At 53.0% G+C, this 12,790-nt stretch overlaps 6 protein-coding genes across 6 annotated transcripts; 3 read left to right on the plus strand and 3 right to left on the minus strand.

The window, feature by feature from the left end:
- Positions 1-155: 155 nt before the first annotated feature.
- BO72DRAFT_451088 (uncharacterized protein) lies at positions 156-1,188 on the minus strand. The gene is made up of 2 exons (XM_040945405.1): positions 542-1,188; positions 156-390 (listed from the first exon to the last, which is right to left on the minus strand). Exon 1 carries the CDS (start codon positions 1,149-1,151, stop codon positions 576-578), a length of 576 nt encoding a protein of 191 aa, XP_040797989.1. The 5' UTR covers positions 1,152-1,188; the 3' UTR covers positions 156-390; positions 542-575.
- Positions 1,189-2,323: 1,135 nt separating this feature from the next.
- Positions 2,324-2,711, plus strand: BO72DRAFT_218459 (uncharacterized protein). The gene has a single exon (XM_040939746.1). The coding sequence runs from the start codon at positions 2,420-2,422 to the stop codon at positions 2,666-2,668; it is 249 nt and encodes an 82-aa protein (XP_040797990.1). The 5' UTR covers positions 2,324-2,419; the 3' UTR covers positions 2,669-2,711.
- Positions 2,712-3,916: 1,205 nt separating this feature from the next.
- Positions 3,917-7,937, plus strand: BO72DRAFT_218452 (putative RNA binding protein Jsn1). The gene is made up of 2 exons (XM_040939745.1): positions 3,917-4,353; positions 4,433-7,937. Exons 1-2 carry the CDS (start codon positions 4,115-4,117, stop codon positions 7,791-7,793), a joined length of 3,600 nt encoding a protein of 1,199 aa, XP_040797991.1. The 5' UTR covers positions 3,917-4,114; the 3' UTR covers positions 7,794-7,937.
- Positions 7,938-8,425: 488 nt separating this feature from the next.
- Positions 8,426-10,049, plus strand: BO72DRAFT_436078 (MT-A70 family; the record flags this gene model as incomplete). The annotated part of the gene is made up of 3 exons (XM_040943309.1): positions 8,426-9,473; positions 9,528-9,755; positions 9,819-10,049. The coding sequence occupies exons 1-3, from the start codon at positions 8,469-8,471 to the stop codon at positions 10,047-10,049; spliced, it is 1,464 nt and encodes a 487-aa protein (XP_040797992.1). The 5' UTR covers positions 8,426-8,468.
- A 284-nt stretch (positions 10,050-10,333) lies between these two features.
- BO72DRAFT_479786 (ubiquitin carboxyl-terminal hydrolase) lies at positions 10,334-11,345 on the minus strand. The gene is made up of 2 exons (XM_040947597.1): positions 11,123-11,345; positions 10,334-11,042 (listed from the first exon to the last, which is right to left on the minus strand). Exons 1-2 carry the CDS (start codon positions 11,172-11,174, stop codon positions 10,342-10,344), a joined length of 753 nt encoding a protein of 250 aa, XP_040797993.1. The 5' UTR covers positions 11,175-11,345; the 3' UTR covers positions 10,334-10,341.
- Positions 11,346-11,453: 108 nt separating this feature from the next.
- BO72DRAFT_451092 (putative mRNA decapping hydrolase) lies at positions 11,454-12,789 on the minus strand. Its single transcript, XM_040945406.1, has 3 exons — positions 12,673-12,789; positions 11,853-12,548; positions 11,454-11,768 (listed from the first exon to the last, which is right to left on the minus strand). Exons 1-3 carry the CDS (start codon positions 12,746-12,748, stop codon positions 11,524-11,526), a joined length of 1,017 nt encoding a protein of 338 aa, XP_040797994.1. The 5' UTR covers positions 12,749-12,789; the 3' UTR covers positions 11,454-11,523.
- Position 12,790: the final 1 nt, after the last annotated feature.

Raw genomic sequence — 12,790 nt, forward strand, 5'->3', positions numbered from 1 at the left:
CGCTGCGGAAAGGCAGGCAGGCAGGCAGGCGGTGCGGAAATTCACCCTCACTAACCTTGTTGCCCCGGGCATCAACATCTTCACGTGACATGCGGTCAGATCCCAGATCCAGTGAACATTCAACAGGATCTCAACGAGTATTTGATTTGATACAATTGAACTGATTTAACTCTGACTCTGGGCAGAGTTAACTTAAACATTAACAGGAGCTCATATGCCTACCTGGTACTACACCTGAAATGAGCTTTTACAACAGTCAATTTCGGTAGCAGTAGGTACAGGTACTATGCTGCTTACTGATTGCGGTCACTGCATTAAAAAAGGTGCCACATGCAGGTGGAGCTCCTCAGCTCTGGGCTGGCTTGTGTTCACTGATACAAACCTGAGGCTGTGAGCTGTTCCCATTCATATACTGCTCTTATGTCAGTATTACATTTATTATACTGAGTAAAGATGAAGTTAATCGGCGCCTGTTGCTCTCTGTTCCTTGGTCAAGATATGACGAAATCAAAACAGAAAGGACTGACCCCTTGCTGTTCAGGACACCAAGCCCTTGCTTGCCATCTATGGAGTACTCAGCATATATCTCCGAGGGGAAAACAACTCCACTGCTTTTTGAAGCCATGACGAAGACTCGCATGGCCAAGGTCAATGATCTGATCTGATTTTCGAGCCTCTGGAGAGGCAGGGAAGTGTATGAATGGCTGATTACATGGCAATGTCTGCATTGCCAGTTTTTGAGATGATCCCTCGTTCTTGTAGTGAAAACGGTGTCGTGCATCCATCCGGACGTGGTCATCGTTACAAGAAGCCTTCTTGTCTGAACTTGCAGGTTCCTGGTTTTTTCCTCTTTTGAGTACATTGCGGTCCAGAAAACCATATCCAATGACGTCTGACGCAAGTTCTACTCGGCATTTTGTCGGGGAAGAAATGAATCGACTTCTTCCACTGTTACGAACCCTCGGGATCGTCTTTCGAGAAGTACAGCCGACCATTCGTCCTTTCCACGATGAACACTGAACAATATATGATTGAGACAGGAGATAACGATGCAGGAGAGCGAAGCCCACTGGAGCTCCTGAGAATACCGAGGTCAGATTTGGCGTAGTGCTGGATCGCTTCGATGAGGGCAACTGCGACGGGAAGATCATCTATGATATAGGTCTAATATCACTAATTGGACTGCCGCTGACCTCGTCCTTTGTGTTAAAGGACCCAAGTATCACAAGGGACTAATTAGGGAGTACTTCAACATCGAACATCTACCAAACCACATATCATACCCATAGATGCTCAGATAAGTTCATTTGAAGATGCCAGTACTGTGGCTTTAATCGGTGACCAGCGAGGCCGTAAACATCGAGGATAAAGAATCCTCTACTAAAGTCTTGATAACCACAGCCCTACCTATGTTCAAGTCCACGATCATCCTCACCACAGGTCCCACAAAGGCATCCACCAGCTCGCTGGGTCGGTAGTCAATGCACCCAGAAGCGACCCATATTCGGAGCTGGTCAATGCTGGGTACCCGTGCACCATGTTGTATACTAGGCTTCTGCCGCTTGTGCATCAGTGTTGGAGGGACAGCTCACTGACCAGAGGGAGGCTCAGCCAGAGTCAATCTCTTGTAGGTGGATAGGCTCTGACGACTTTGACTAACTTGTAGTCTATACCTTTGGTTAGTTGTGGTGATGATCGCCTCCCCCACCCAAGGATCAGCAGAGGGAAGCGGGCAGGTTGGCGTCCGCATATCGGAGGCGGTGGTATTTCCCTCTGGCCGTTCCCTCTCTCCTGGATTGATGTCTTTGATTACGAATAGCATAGGAAGGACTAGAATGGTAAAGCTCTCGAGTGGTAGCTTAGTGTCTTGAATACCAAGATAACTTGATTGATCATATGGCCACGGACAGAAAGCTCCTTTCGCCGCCTTTCTAATGACAGAGCCGATAGCTCAGGATAGTTAAGGATCGGCTTCATTGGTGACTAAAACTACTCAACATGACCTTGAGTCGTACCTAGTATGTTCTGGTCATTACCAGGAACCGCAGTTTCTGGAATGATGGGGTGCTTTCTTAAATCTAGCATGAGACCAATCAAAGGTGTGCTCTTTTATAGCGGCATGCCGAATACGATGCCATCGTATATCCGGCACTGCAAGCCTGAATATAAATTGGTCATCATAGAAAGACAGGTCGCCAGCCAGTCTGCGGGCGCACGAGAACCACATCCGTGGTCTCCCGGCTAGGCGGAACTAGCACACCACAAGGATCACGGCCATTAGAGAGAAGGGATCTGTTGGTCGAACTCTTTACATGTCCTCTGGCGCGAAGCACTCGGTAATATCTATTCTCCTCTGTACTGTTCTAGGTAGTCGTGGTATCGAGCTAAAAACATACTGCGCATAAAGACGGACCTTGGAATGCGGGGTTTTAGCATGTTTCAGGGCGAGCATCACCCGGTCGGGGTCAATCAACATCCTCGGTTTCGAGATGTCCAACACGCCATTGGCAGTCTCTGCTTGCTTTCTGGCGTAGGAATCAGCAGCCTATCATCTTGTGTACTTGTTAGGTGCCATGACGAACCACTCTTGGTGCTATGTTTCATAGTTATAGGGGCTGTAGGCCAAACTTCATTGTCATTAGACGGTGATCCTGGAGGTGGAGGGTAGTTTTATCGCCAGACTATCTGCTGCTATTATTGTATATTCAGCTATAGTGATAATCCCTCTTACTGGGAACTAAGTGAACTCATGTGTCTAAGAATCAGGTCTTAGGAGGGAATTCAGGTGAAACATTCTGCCATCTACTGTACAAAACAGCAGGGGGTCGGTCTCTTGCCCTGCCAAGTATGAGATTCACCACAAACACAACAATTTCAATAGGACAATGAATTGAAATCAATCGACTCACTGTGTTGGATTATTGCATGGTTCAATAAGCTTTGCTGGTACCTTAAGAATTCCGCAGTGACAGAAGTAAGAATCATAACTCCGTCCCAATAACAATAAATCCCCAGACCGGTTGAGCCGGCCAACCACGAAGCCGAATATATGACATGCCTGCTCTCTTCCGGGGATCCGGCAAAGTCGAGAGCCTGAGAGAGCGTGAAACTAACTCCCGTCTTTTCCATCCTCTGTGTCTCTCCCGCTCTCTCCGCCTAACCTAACAAGCAACTCCCTCTCCTCCACCATAACTCACAGCTTCTCTCTCTCTCTCTCTCTTCTTCCCATCTCTTTACTTTACCCCCTCCCCCTCTCCCTCCAACATCCACCACCCACCCCCTCATCCCCTTCTTCACTTTTCTATCTCCATTGTTCCTTTTCTTTGCCTCCACTCTTAATCTTTTCGCCCATCGTATCCATCTTTATCCGTTCCTCAATCTCCGGTCTTTTCCATTCTTGTATCTTTTTTAGGCTTCTGCCCGAACGCGCGCAGTTTATTTCCAGCCACCTCTAGTCGACCGACCTTCTGGATCTCCCGTTCCTCAACGGCCGCCGCGTCTCTTCTCCTGATTTCTATCAACTTTCCTCCCCGTCGCTCGAGTTGCTTGTCCAGACAACACTGCGAGTCTTTACGGTCGTTTCGAGCCGAGCCGAGTGATTTAGTGGGAAATCAATCATTGAGATTTGATCACGGCGGTAGATCGTGGCCATCGAATCTGGACACTGGTCTAAGACATTTCTTACCCGAGTGTCATACCCGTCGACTGGTCCCCTCATAACGGATTACGCACAGCTTTTCACGATTTTGCACCTCTTTTGCCCAGCTCTTGGCCTTTTGTGATCGTTAGAGCATACGTATTCTTCTGGAACGATTCCTCGCCGATCTACGCTACGAGCACATTCACACCGCTCAGCGACGCATCGCGTATTTGAGTATTCTCATATCCATACGCAGGATTGTTCACTGCCTGTTCACCCAAATTCCGGCGGTTTATCGCTTCACTTCTCTCCGTCACCCTAATAATCGGACTGGCATACGAATCGCGCGAATTGGCTCTTTGACTGAACAACAATTTGGCAATCCCTACGGAAACCATCATCCTTCGTTATCATCCTCAAGTGCGCTAAGTTTTAGGTGTTCGCCTTTGTTGAGGTGGAGGGATATAATACATAATGTTACCCGTTTCACGACCCGAGGGCCATATGAACCTCAATTATATTCCAACCACCCAACCGATGTCGGGAACCAGCACGGGGCGCAGCTCTCCTAGCGATCTATCGGGGTCTGCTGGTATGAAGCCGCCGTTCGGATCATCAACCGGCCTGAACGGTGCTGCAGGCTCCATTGGAAGTGCGAGGCTAGGGGCTGGATCCCCATCCCATGAACTCGGTGCACGTTTATACTCGAAACGGTAGGCAGTTCTACGTCCGCCATGAAGCAGAGTTGTATTTGAATGTCCGATGACTGACATTAGCCGCTCTTCATTCTAGCGCACGTGAAATTCAAGCAGAGGAAGGTGTTTCTCCCAGTATCTGGGGTCCCCCGACCAGTGGCCATTCAACCCCCCTGCGCGAGAACATCCCCGAGTCCCCAAGCCAAGAAGGATTTCCCGACTTAGTGCCCAATTCAAGCGGCTCGATGAATAGCACTGCTCGAAGAGCTAGAGCTGGGACCGTTCCCTCGAGGTTCTCACCCGTCGGTGCGCTGAACGAAGCGAACCTTCAACAGCCTCACATAGCCCAGACCTCAAGGCCTACGCCTTCGACCAGCCCTTTCCGTCCAACCGGGGTTACTGGCATTGACACAGGCGCAAAGACTGCAACTACCGCAGGCGGAAATAGCGCAGGCTCCCTCTCGCGTCTCCGAGCTGGCTCTATGCCGCAGCGAGCAAATTTCCTCGGAACTTCCGGTCCATTCGGGCCGTCTCTGTTTTCGACTAGCTGGGCAACAGGCCGCGACCGGGCTACGACACTCACAAGCATCCGATCCTCTGAGGGCCCGGCTTCGCCAAGTCATTCGTCCTTCTCTCGAGACGGTCTCGCCGATACTGATGTCAAAACCTTGGACTACCTGGGCCTTGCCGAAACCCCGCAACAACCGCGAGCAACACTTGTGCGGCCGTCAGTTGACATGCTTCTCCAACAGCAGCAGCAGCAGCAACAGCAGCAGTCTTCCCTTCCTCCGCTACTTGCGGAACTGGCGATGATGAAGAACAACAGCAGAATTCGTTCCTACTCTGTGAATGCCAAGGAAAAATATGCGGATGACGAGGACCTGGAATACGAGAGCCGATATGCACAAATCCCGTCAGGCACCGTCACGCCCTCAGCCGCCGCGACGGCTGCTCAGCTGGCTGCAACCCAGGCTCAGATCCACCAGCACAACCTGGCTGTGCAGGCCTTTGCCAATCACGCATCTGCCAGCCGTCCTCGTGCCCGGACAGCCGGAATTCTGGAAGCGCCGCCTCAGCGTTCGTCTATACGCAACTACCTGGCTACACCATCGCGTCTGGAAAACAGCTTCAGTGCGTCTGATCTCAACATTGCAGAAAGCGGAGAATACGATGAGCTGTCCGAAGCCGTGCAGCTGATGCATCTGGGTGGCAATAATGCTTCTAATCTCGGCATGCGCCCTGCGGCGGAAATGGCTGATGAGAACAACCAGGATGGGCCGACTCGCGCACTATGGATTGGAAGCATCCCTGTTTCAACCACGGTCACGTCCCTCGAAGCGATCTTCAGCATTTACGGAAAAATTGAGTCCACCCGTGTGCTAACTCACAAGAATTGCGGTTTCGTCAATTTCGAGCGCATTGAAAGCGCTATCCAGGCCAAGTCGTTGCTTAACGGCAAGGAGATCTTCCCTGGTGCTGGCCCTGTTCGTATTGGATATGCTAAGGTTCCTGGGAGCTCTGCAAGTGGCACTCCAGGGGTCAATGGATCTCAGTCCTCGCCCACTCCGGATCCGAATGCAGGCGTAAATGGGCCCGATGGCCTGGCCAGATCCGAGGGCGGGCTCATCGTCCCTCAAATCCCAGCTCTTTCGGAGCTCCAACCAGAGATGGCTCAGATCGTTCATGAGTTCGGTGCTGCTGAAGAGGATGCTCTGAACATCTCTGCTAGTGTTCAACGCGCCATTTCGTTTGATGCGTTTGAGGACGAAATCCCTTCGATTGCTGAACCTAGCCAGACAAGAATGTTTGATGCCCCTCGCCTCCGCGATATCCGCAAGAGGATCGATAATGGTGCCTGTTCTGTACAGGAAATCGAAGAGACAGCAGTTGCGATGCTTCCAGAGATTGCCGAATTGGCGTCGGACTATCTGGGCAACACCGTGGTTCAAAAACTTTTCGAGTTCTGTTCCGAATCAACCAAGGAACAGATGCTGGCGCCGATTGCTCCCCACCTCGCTGAAATTGGTATTCATAAGAACGGAACATGGGCCGCCCAGAAGATCATTGATGTCGCTAAGACACCAAATCAGATGGGGTTGATCGTTGATGCTCTCCGGCCATACACTGTACCTCTGTTCCTTGATCAGTATGGAAACTACGTACTGCAGTGCTGTCTACGCTTCGGTGCCCCGTTCAACGACTTCATCTTCGAGACTATGCTCAGTCGGATGTGGGAGATTGCCCAGGGCCGATTCGGTGCTCGGGCCATGCGGGCTTGTCTTGAGAGTCACCATGCCACAAAGGACCAGCAGCGTATGCTCGCTGCGGCCATCGCTCTTCACAGTGTGCAACTTGCAACGAATGCCAACGGTGCCCTTCTGCTCACGTGGTTCCTCGATACTTGCACGTTCCCTCACCGCCGCACTGTGCTTGCACCGAGGCTGGTTCCTCATCTCGTCCATCTCTGCACTCATAAAGTCGCTTATCTTACCGTCTTGAAGGTCATCAATCAGCGAAATGAGCCTGAGGCCCGTGAGATCGTGCTGAAGGCCCTGTTCTTCAGTCCGGGTGACGAGGTGTTGGAAAGAATTCTAAGTGACCAGACTTCGGGAGCGACTCTGATCTTCAAGGTTCTTACTACACCTTTCTTTGACGAGTCAATGCGCGCCGAGGTTGTCAAGAATGTTTCCAAGGTTCTTATCAAACTTAAGGCAACCCCCAGTCAAGGATATAAACGCCTGATGGATGAAGTTGGTCTATCTTCGCGTGGAAATGCCCGGGACAACCACCATGGACGTGATCACGGACCTAATGCGGACAAGCAACAACACCGTCCAACGTCTCGCCAGGCAGCCTCGAACTACGCTCCGCAGCCGCCTTTGGAGAGGCAATATAGCGCGCCATTCCCTACTATGCTTAACCAGAACATGGACGCTACCAGACCTATGCCTTCGGAACAGCAACCCGGTGCCGGAGCTTACGACCCTTATAGCATCAATGGAATGAACAACCTTGGCTCTGCCGGTGGTATCAACCCTCTTGGCGGGATCGGAGGGGTTAACGCACCCGGATTTGGCCAAGACCCCATGATGCCTTTGGCCCAGCAACAGCTACAGTATCAAGCCTATCTGGCGGCGCAAAGCCGTGGCCTTTCGCCGTCCGGGCTGTATCCAAGTCTCGGGAGCTCCAACTTTGGGTTTGCGGCTGGCGCTCCTTCAGCAGACAACCTCCGGTCCTTGCAGACTCAGGCTGCTTCCTTGGCCGGACCTCCCACCCAGCAAATCAACCCAGGCTCGATGTTGAACCAGGCGGCTTTCGCTCCTCAGCAATTCAGCCCCGTCATGAGCACTGCTCAAATGTATCAGTACCCTTCACAGTTCTATGCCCAAGCACAGCCAGCTCAGGCGCAGTCTGCCGGGGGCCGGCGTGGACGTCCAAGCCACCCCCAGCACATGTGAAAGCCCGGGACTCGCCTGTGTGAACGAAGCTGATGTGGGGTTGCCTCCAGCATTGAGGATTCCCTAAGATGCTTTAATCCGCCATTAACTTCAACCTTATGTATAAAGTTTCTCTCTTTTTTTTTCTTTTTACTTGATCTTTTGTTTGCAGTTTCCGGGATACAGAGTAGTATGGCTATATGCATGAAATGACCTTTGTCACACCTAGACCGACGCTGGATCGTCTTGGAAATGGAGGAAGGACTGATATGAGAAAAAAGTGCTATTGTTTATTGTTTATCCGAAGCATCATGGTGTTGCCCATGTCCATAAGCATTTAAGTGATTTCATAACCGCTTTGGGGAGATTGGCTCTAACTATCTCCTGTTCACTATAATTTACATTGGGTATCAAAACAGAGAGCGTCTTGCGATTTCCCAGTCTTTCATCGAGACCTCTTGTATTCAGATGTTGTATTCTGTACATGCGTGGTTGAGGAGCCTAATTGAGCTACAACGAAGATGAAGTCTAATTCGCATGTCAACAGCAAGCCATTTTTGGCTAGGCCGCCGCCCGGGTAATGCTTAGTACTGAGTAAGTAGTTCTTGTTGGGGAAGAGAAAATTACCGCAGCGTGATTCAACCAACCAACTGCTCTGGTCTAGACTATACTATTCTAGCTGATGTGCTTACGAGTATGATAGCACCGTCACCATCAGCTATACTCTATCAAGATCCCCAGGCCACCACCTTCTTGATTGATATTCCCGCATCTATCGCTCGCGCGCAGTCACTCTCCCCATTCCAATCATCAGCGCTCTTGCCCTCCGCAAGACCGCCTTCTGATCTTAAGAACGACAGGAATCGCACACTTCTCTCAACACCACCACTGAGGGTGCCATATCCGGCTCGTACAGAGCCGAAAAATGATGCAGCCCGGGCAAGAGTTCTTGAAAGGACCGCTCTTGCGGAGAGGCTTTTGCATTCCGAGATCCTCGAACCCCTTGTGACGGAGGGGTTATTCCAAATACGCAGGACGCTCGACTCGGGGTTTCAATGGTGTCTTCCGCGGGTTGAGATAGACCCCAGCGCACCGGACTTACCTCCCAATGGGGACATGGGTGACGAAGCTCCCCTCCCGAAGAAGAGGAAGGGGACGGCCGGGCGAACACGCAGCAATAGTCACGGGAACGTGGACGCTGCAATGACGCAGATCGGCTCTGCTTCTGCTACCTCCACTGCTGCGACATGTGCTTCCCTCAATCCCCCGTTGATAGTGTCTCCCGGCGTGAACCGCTTCAGCTGCATGTCAGAGCTCTCCAGCATCGTGGTCCGCAATACGTCGTTGGAATCAGCCACGGTGCACGCTACCTGTGCGGTGGATCTGGAGAGGACAGCGGACGATACACGATGCTGTCACAGGGGACCTCATCACCTATCATCACGCCCTATTCCTCACTCTTTCTACATTCCGCCACTCTCAAGCTTCCTTCAATGCAGAATCCCGATCTCAACGGACTCCGTGGCGAACGCAGAAACCCCCATCCCAGGCCTCCCTCACCACCGGAAGTTCAATCTCATTCTGCTTGACCCACCCTGGGCCAACCGCTCAGTCCGTCGCAGCGGTCATTACCACACTCAGACCTACCTCGACTGGGAGTTGCTCACCCAGCGCATTCGCAATGTCCTGTCCGTCCATCTAGTTCAGGACTCTCCCTCGCCCAACAAGGGGGAGAAGGAGGAGGCCGCTGAACAGTGGAGAGATGGCCGTCGCAGGAGCGCCATCGCAGCCATCTGGATCACGAACTCAGGGAAAGCCCGCAAGACGGCCTACGACGCGATGCAAGGGGCCGGGCTGACGGTCTGCGAAGAGTGGGTGTGGGTGAAGACGACGACGGAGGGTGAGCCCATCACGTCCGTGGGTGCGCTCTGGCGGAAGCCTTATGAGATCCTGGTGATTGGGAGGAGGAGGGCAGATCTTTCTGTCTCTGCCTCTCGAGGCGACGACGGCCATCTCAAGTCCCATTCCGCAGCAAAAGCCGGCGAGGATCGCATTACGCGAAGAGTGATTGCGGCTGTGCCGGATGTTCATTCGCGAAAGCCAAACTTGCGCGAGGTCTTTGAGCAGGTGTTTTTTTCTGATCGCAGTCCTCGAGACAAGGCCGGGATGCGGTATACGGCCTTAGAGGTATTTGCTCGCAATCTCACAGCGGGATGGTGGGCGGTTGGGGATGAAGCTCTGAAGTTTAATGCGGAGGAATGGTGGGCTGAGAGTTGATTCGATGGTATGGCATGACATAGCTTGGATTGAAGGCTTAGTCTGTGCGTATATTATCGAGGGTTTGAGGATTTATGTCGGGCTCATTCTCCCAGTAGCCATTGCATTGCCATTGCCAATAACCTGATTGCCCAATGTATATGTGAAACAAAGGACCACCTTTACCTTACGTCCCTGCAACCTCGAAGACAAACAAGCTATATCCCCATTATCGACCCTACATTGCGGAATACAAGAGCAAGAAACAAAATACAACCACCCCCCCCCCCCCCCCCAAATTCATCCACCGGAATCAATCAAAACTCGGCCCCAAACTCACCAAACTAAACCTTAAATCCGGATTCCCGCCCCGGGCCTCCACCTGCAAGAAGCGCCTCACCCCCAACTCCAACGCCCTCTCACTCAAGGCATCCTCACCGGGGCCCAACACCCCGCGCTCCAGGGGCCCCTTCCTCCGCCCATCCAATTCCCACAACCGTCCATCCGCCCCTTTCACAAACGCCACAAAGTGCAGATCCACGTTATCCTCCGCCCGCGGGGCCTGCGTGTCGCCCAGCCGCGCCGCGTCCGCGTGCGCGCTCTCCAGCGCCTTACTCTCGTACAGCAGATCCGCCCGGCGCCCGGGGTCCAGCGCCTCCGCTTCTTGCACGAGACCATCCAGATCCGATCCGGCGACGATCTGCCGCCGCGGCTCGCCGTTGGCGACGGCGTGCAGCAGGCCGATCAGCCCGCAGGCGTTGCGGATGGTCTGCTTGAACCACATCACGGGTTCGGCGGGGCCCGAGCCCGTGTAGGCGGGCAGGCCGCTGTCTTCGGTGATCCGGGCGGTTTCGTAGGTCGCGGAGACGGGGAAGACGAGGAGGAGGGCGTGCGAGGGCCGGGGCACGAAGGCCAGGAGGTCCGGTTCGTCGATCGAGTAGACGTCTGTGAAGGCTAGGGTGGGGGGTAGGCCGAGTTGGTGGATTAGATGGGTCATTACTTCGGGGTTGTTTTCTAGAAACACTTCGTGGTTAGCTCGGGGGGTATAGGGTATTTTTGGGGTGGGTTGGTTGGAGTGTGTGTGTAAAACGTACCGAGGGGCACGAAGGCCTTGTTGGTGGATTCCACGTCCGGGTTGTCGGCCATTGTTGCGGGTGGTAGAGGGAGGAATCAACCGGCCTGGTTTGGTTGTTTCAGATCTAAGGTAATTGCAGGTCTTGGTTTGGACGTGGAAATGGAGAGTTGCGTGGGTGGGAGAGCGTATGCAGAAGAGTAAGTGAAGATGGTTTGTTTGGTTGGTGAGGGGTTGACTTTCGGTGTTGCGGGGTTGGGAAAAGTCTCGGGGGCAAAGGGCGGGCAAAACGTCATCGTGCAAATACAAAACAAATCTTGGAGAAATCGTAGGACTAAGGTGACTGGAAGAAAAAAAAATGTCATCATGTCATTTCTAGCTCATAACATCAAATATCTAGTGTCGATCTATATGATCCTCATCTCATGCGGCCAGCGGCTTTTCCCCTCTCTTCAATGGTCCGTAGACGTTCGTCCATAGCTCGCTGGCTTCTCCAAGGAAGTAAGTCAGACTCACATCCGCCATGCCTGCATCCTCGTCACCGGAGAGAGTCTCTAGCTGAGAGATGAGATTCTCCAATCCAAACGCTTTCCCCGTGGCCTGTGTAGCGCCCGCTTCCAGCATGACGTTGACGACGTGGACATGGAAATGGTAGTATGTTGGCTGGTCTGGCAAGTCAAGCGACTGGTGTTAGCAAAAGACCGTCCAACCGGGGAAAAAAAGAAAACTTATAGCGAAAGAGTCTCTCTCACAGTGCACATAAAGCTTCAACTGATCCTGCTCCAGCTCCGGATACATCTTCACCGTCCCTTCGAGCAGCCGCTGCCGCAGATACTTCAACCACGGGATGTGTCTCTTCTTGAGATCGCGCAAGCTCCAGATATCCCTCCGCTGCACCAGGGCCAGCAAATGCAGCGATCCCATGGTCTTCCGGTCCCAGTTCAAGTCCGGCAACATCAGAAATCCATCATCATCAACATCATCATTATCATCATCAGCCGCCCCATTGTGGTGTCGTCTCCCCTCATCTCGCAGGATCACATCCTCCTGCTCCGTCCGGCCCTCGAGGATATTGAACACCCAGTTCAGCCGCCCTTCCTCGCGCTTGGCGCGCATGTACGGGCGGACGTGGTCGCGGTAGATCGCCGGCGTCTCGGTGACCATGCGGACCACCTGCTCCGAGTACTTCTTGATGTGGGAGTCCGTGCACGGCCAGATGAGGTTCAGCTTGAGGTCGGGAGGCTGCTGGCCGCCGGCGTCGGGGCCGGAGGACGCCAGGTACCACCGGTAGATGTCATTGTCGCCGAGGTTGGTGACGTGCGTGATCGCGGCGTGGAAGGCTTGGAGGACGGCAGGGGTCTCGGTTGCGAAGGCGGCGCGTTCGGCGATCAGGATGCCCTGTTGGCCGTCGATGGCGCCGAGGATGGCGATGCGGCGGCCGCTTTGGTCTGTAGTCGTTTAAAACCGTGTCAGTCCACAGTATAGAATCACGATACCATTTAGGTCATTTGATGGTGCGTTCTGAGTGAGAGGGGCGAGCTCCGCAGGTGAGGGGATTGTGGAGTACCGTACCTTGCTTGAGCAACCTGTCGACCTCAAACTTGGAGATCAGAGTCTCCGGGGCAGGACGGTCTGTAGTACTGGCCATTGTGGGAAATGGCTTGCAGGAATGACAAAATTGGGTTTTGGT

The sequence above is a fragment of the Aspergillus fijiensis genome (assembly GCF_003184825.1).
Source record: "Aspergillus fijiensis CBS 313.89 unplaced genomic scaffold BO72scaffold_53, whole genome shotgun sequence".
Lineage (NCBI taxonomy): Eukaryota > Fungi > Ascomycota > Eurotiomycetes > Eurotiales > Aspergillaceae > Aspergillus > Aspergillus fijiensis.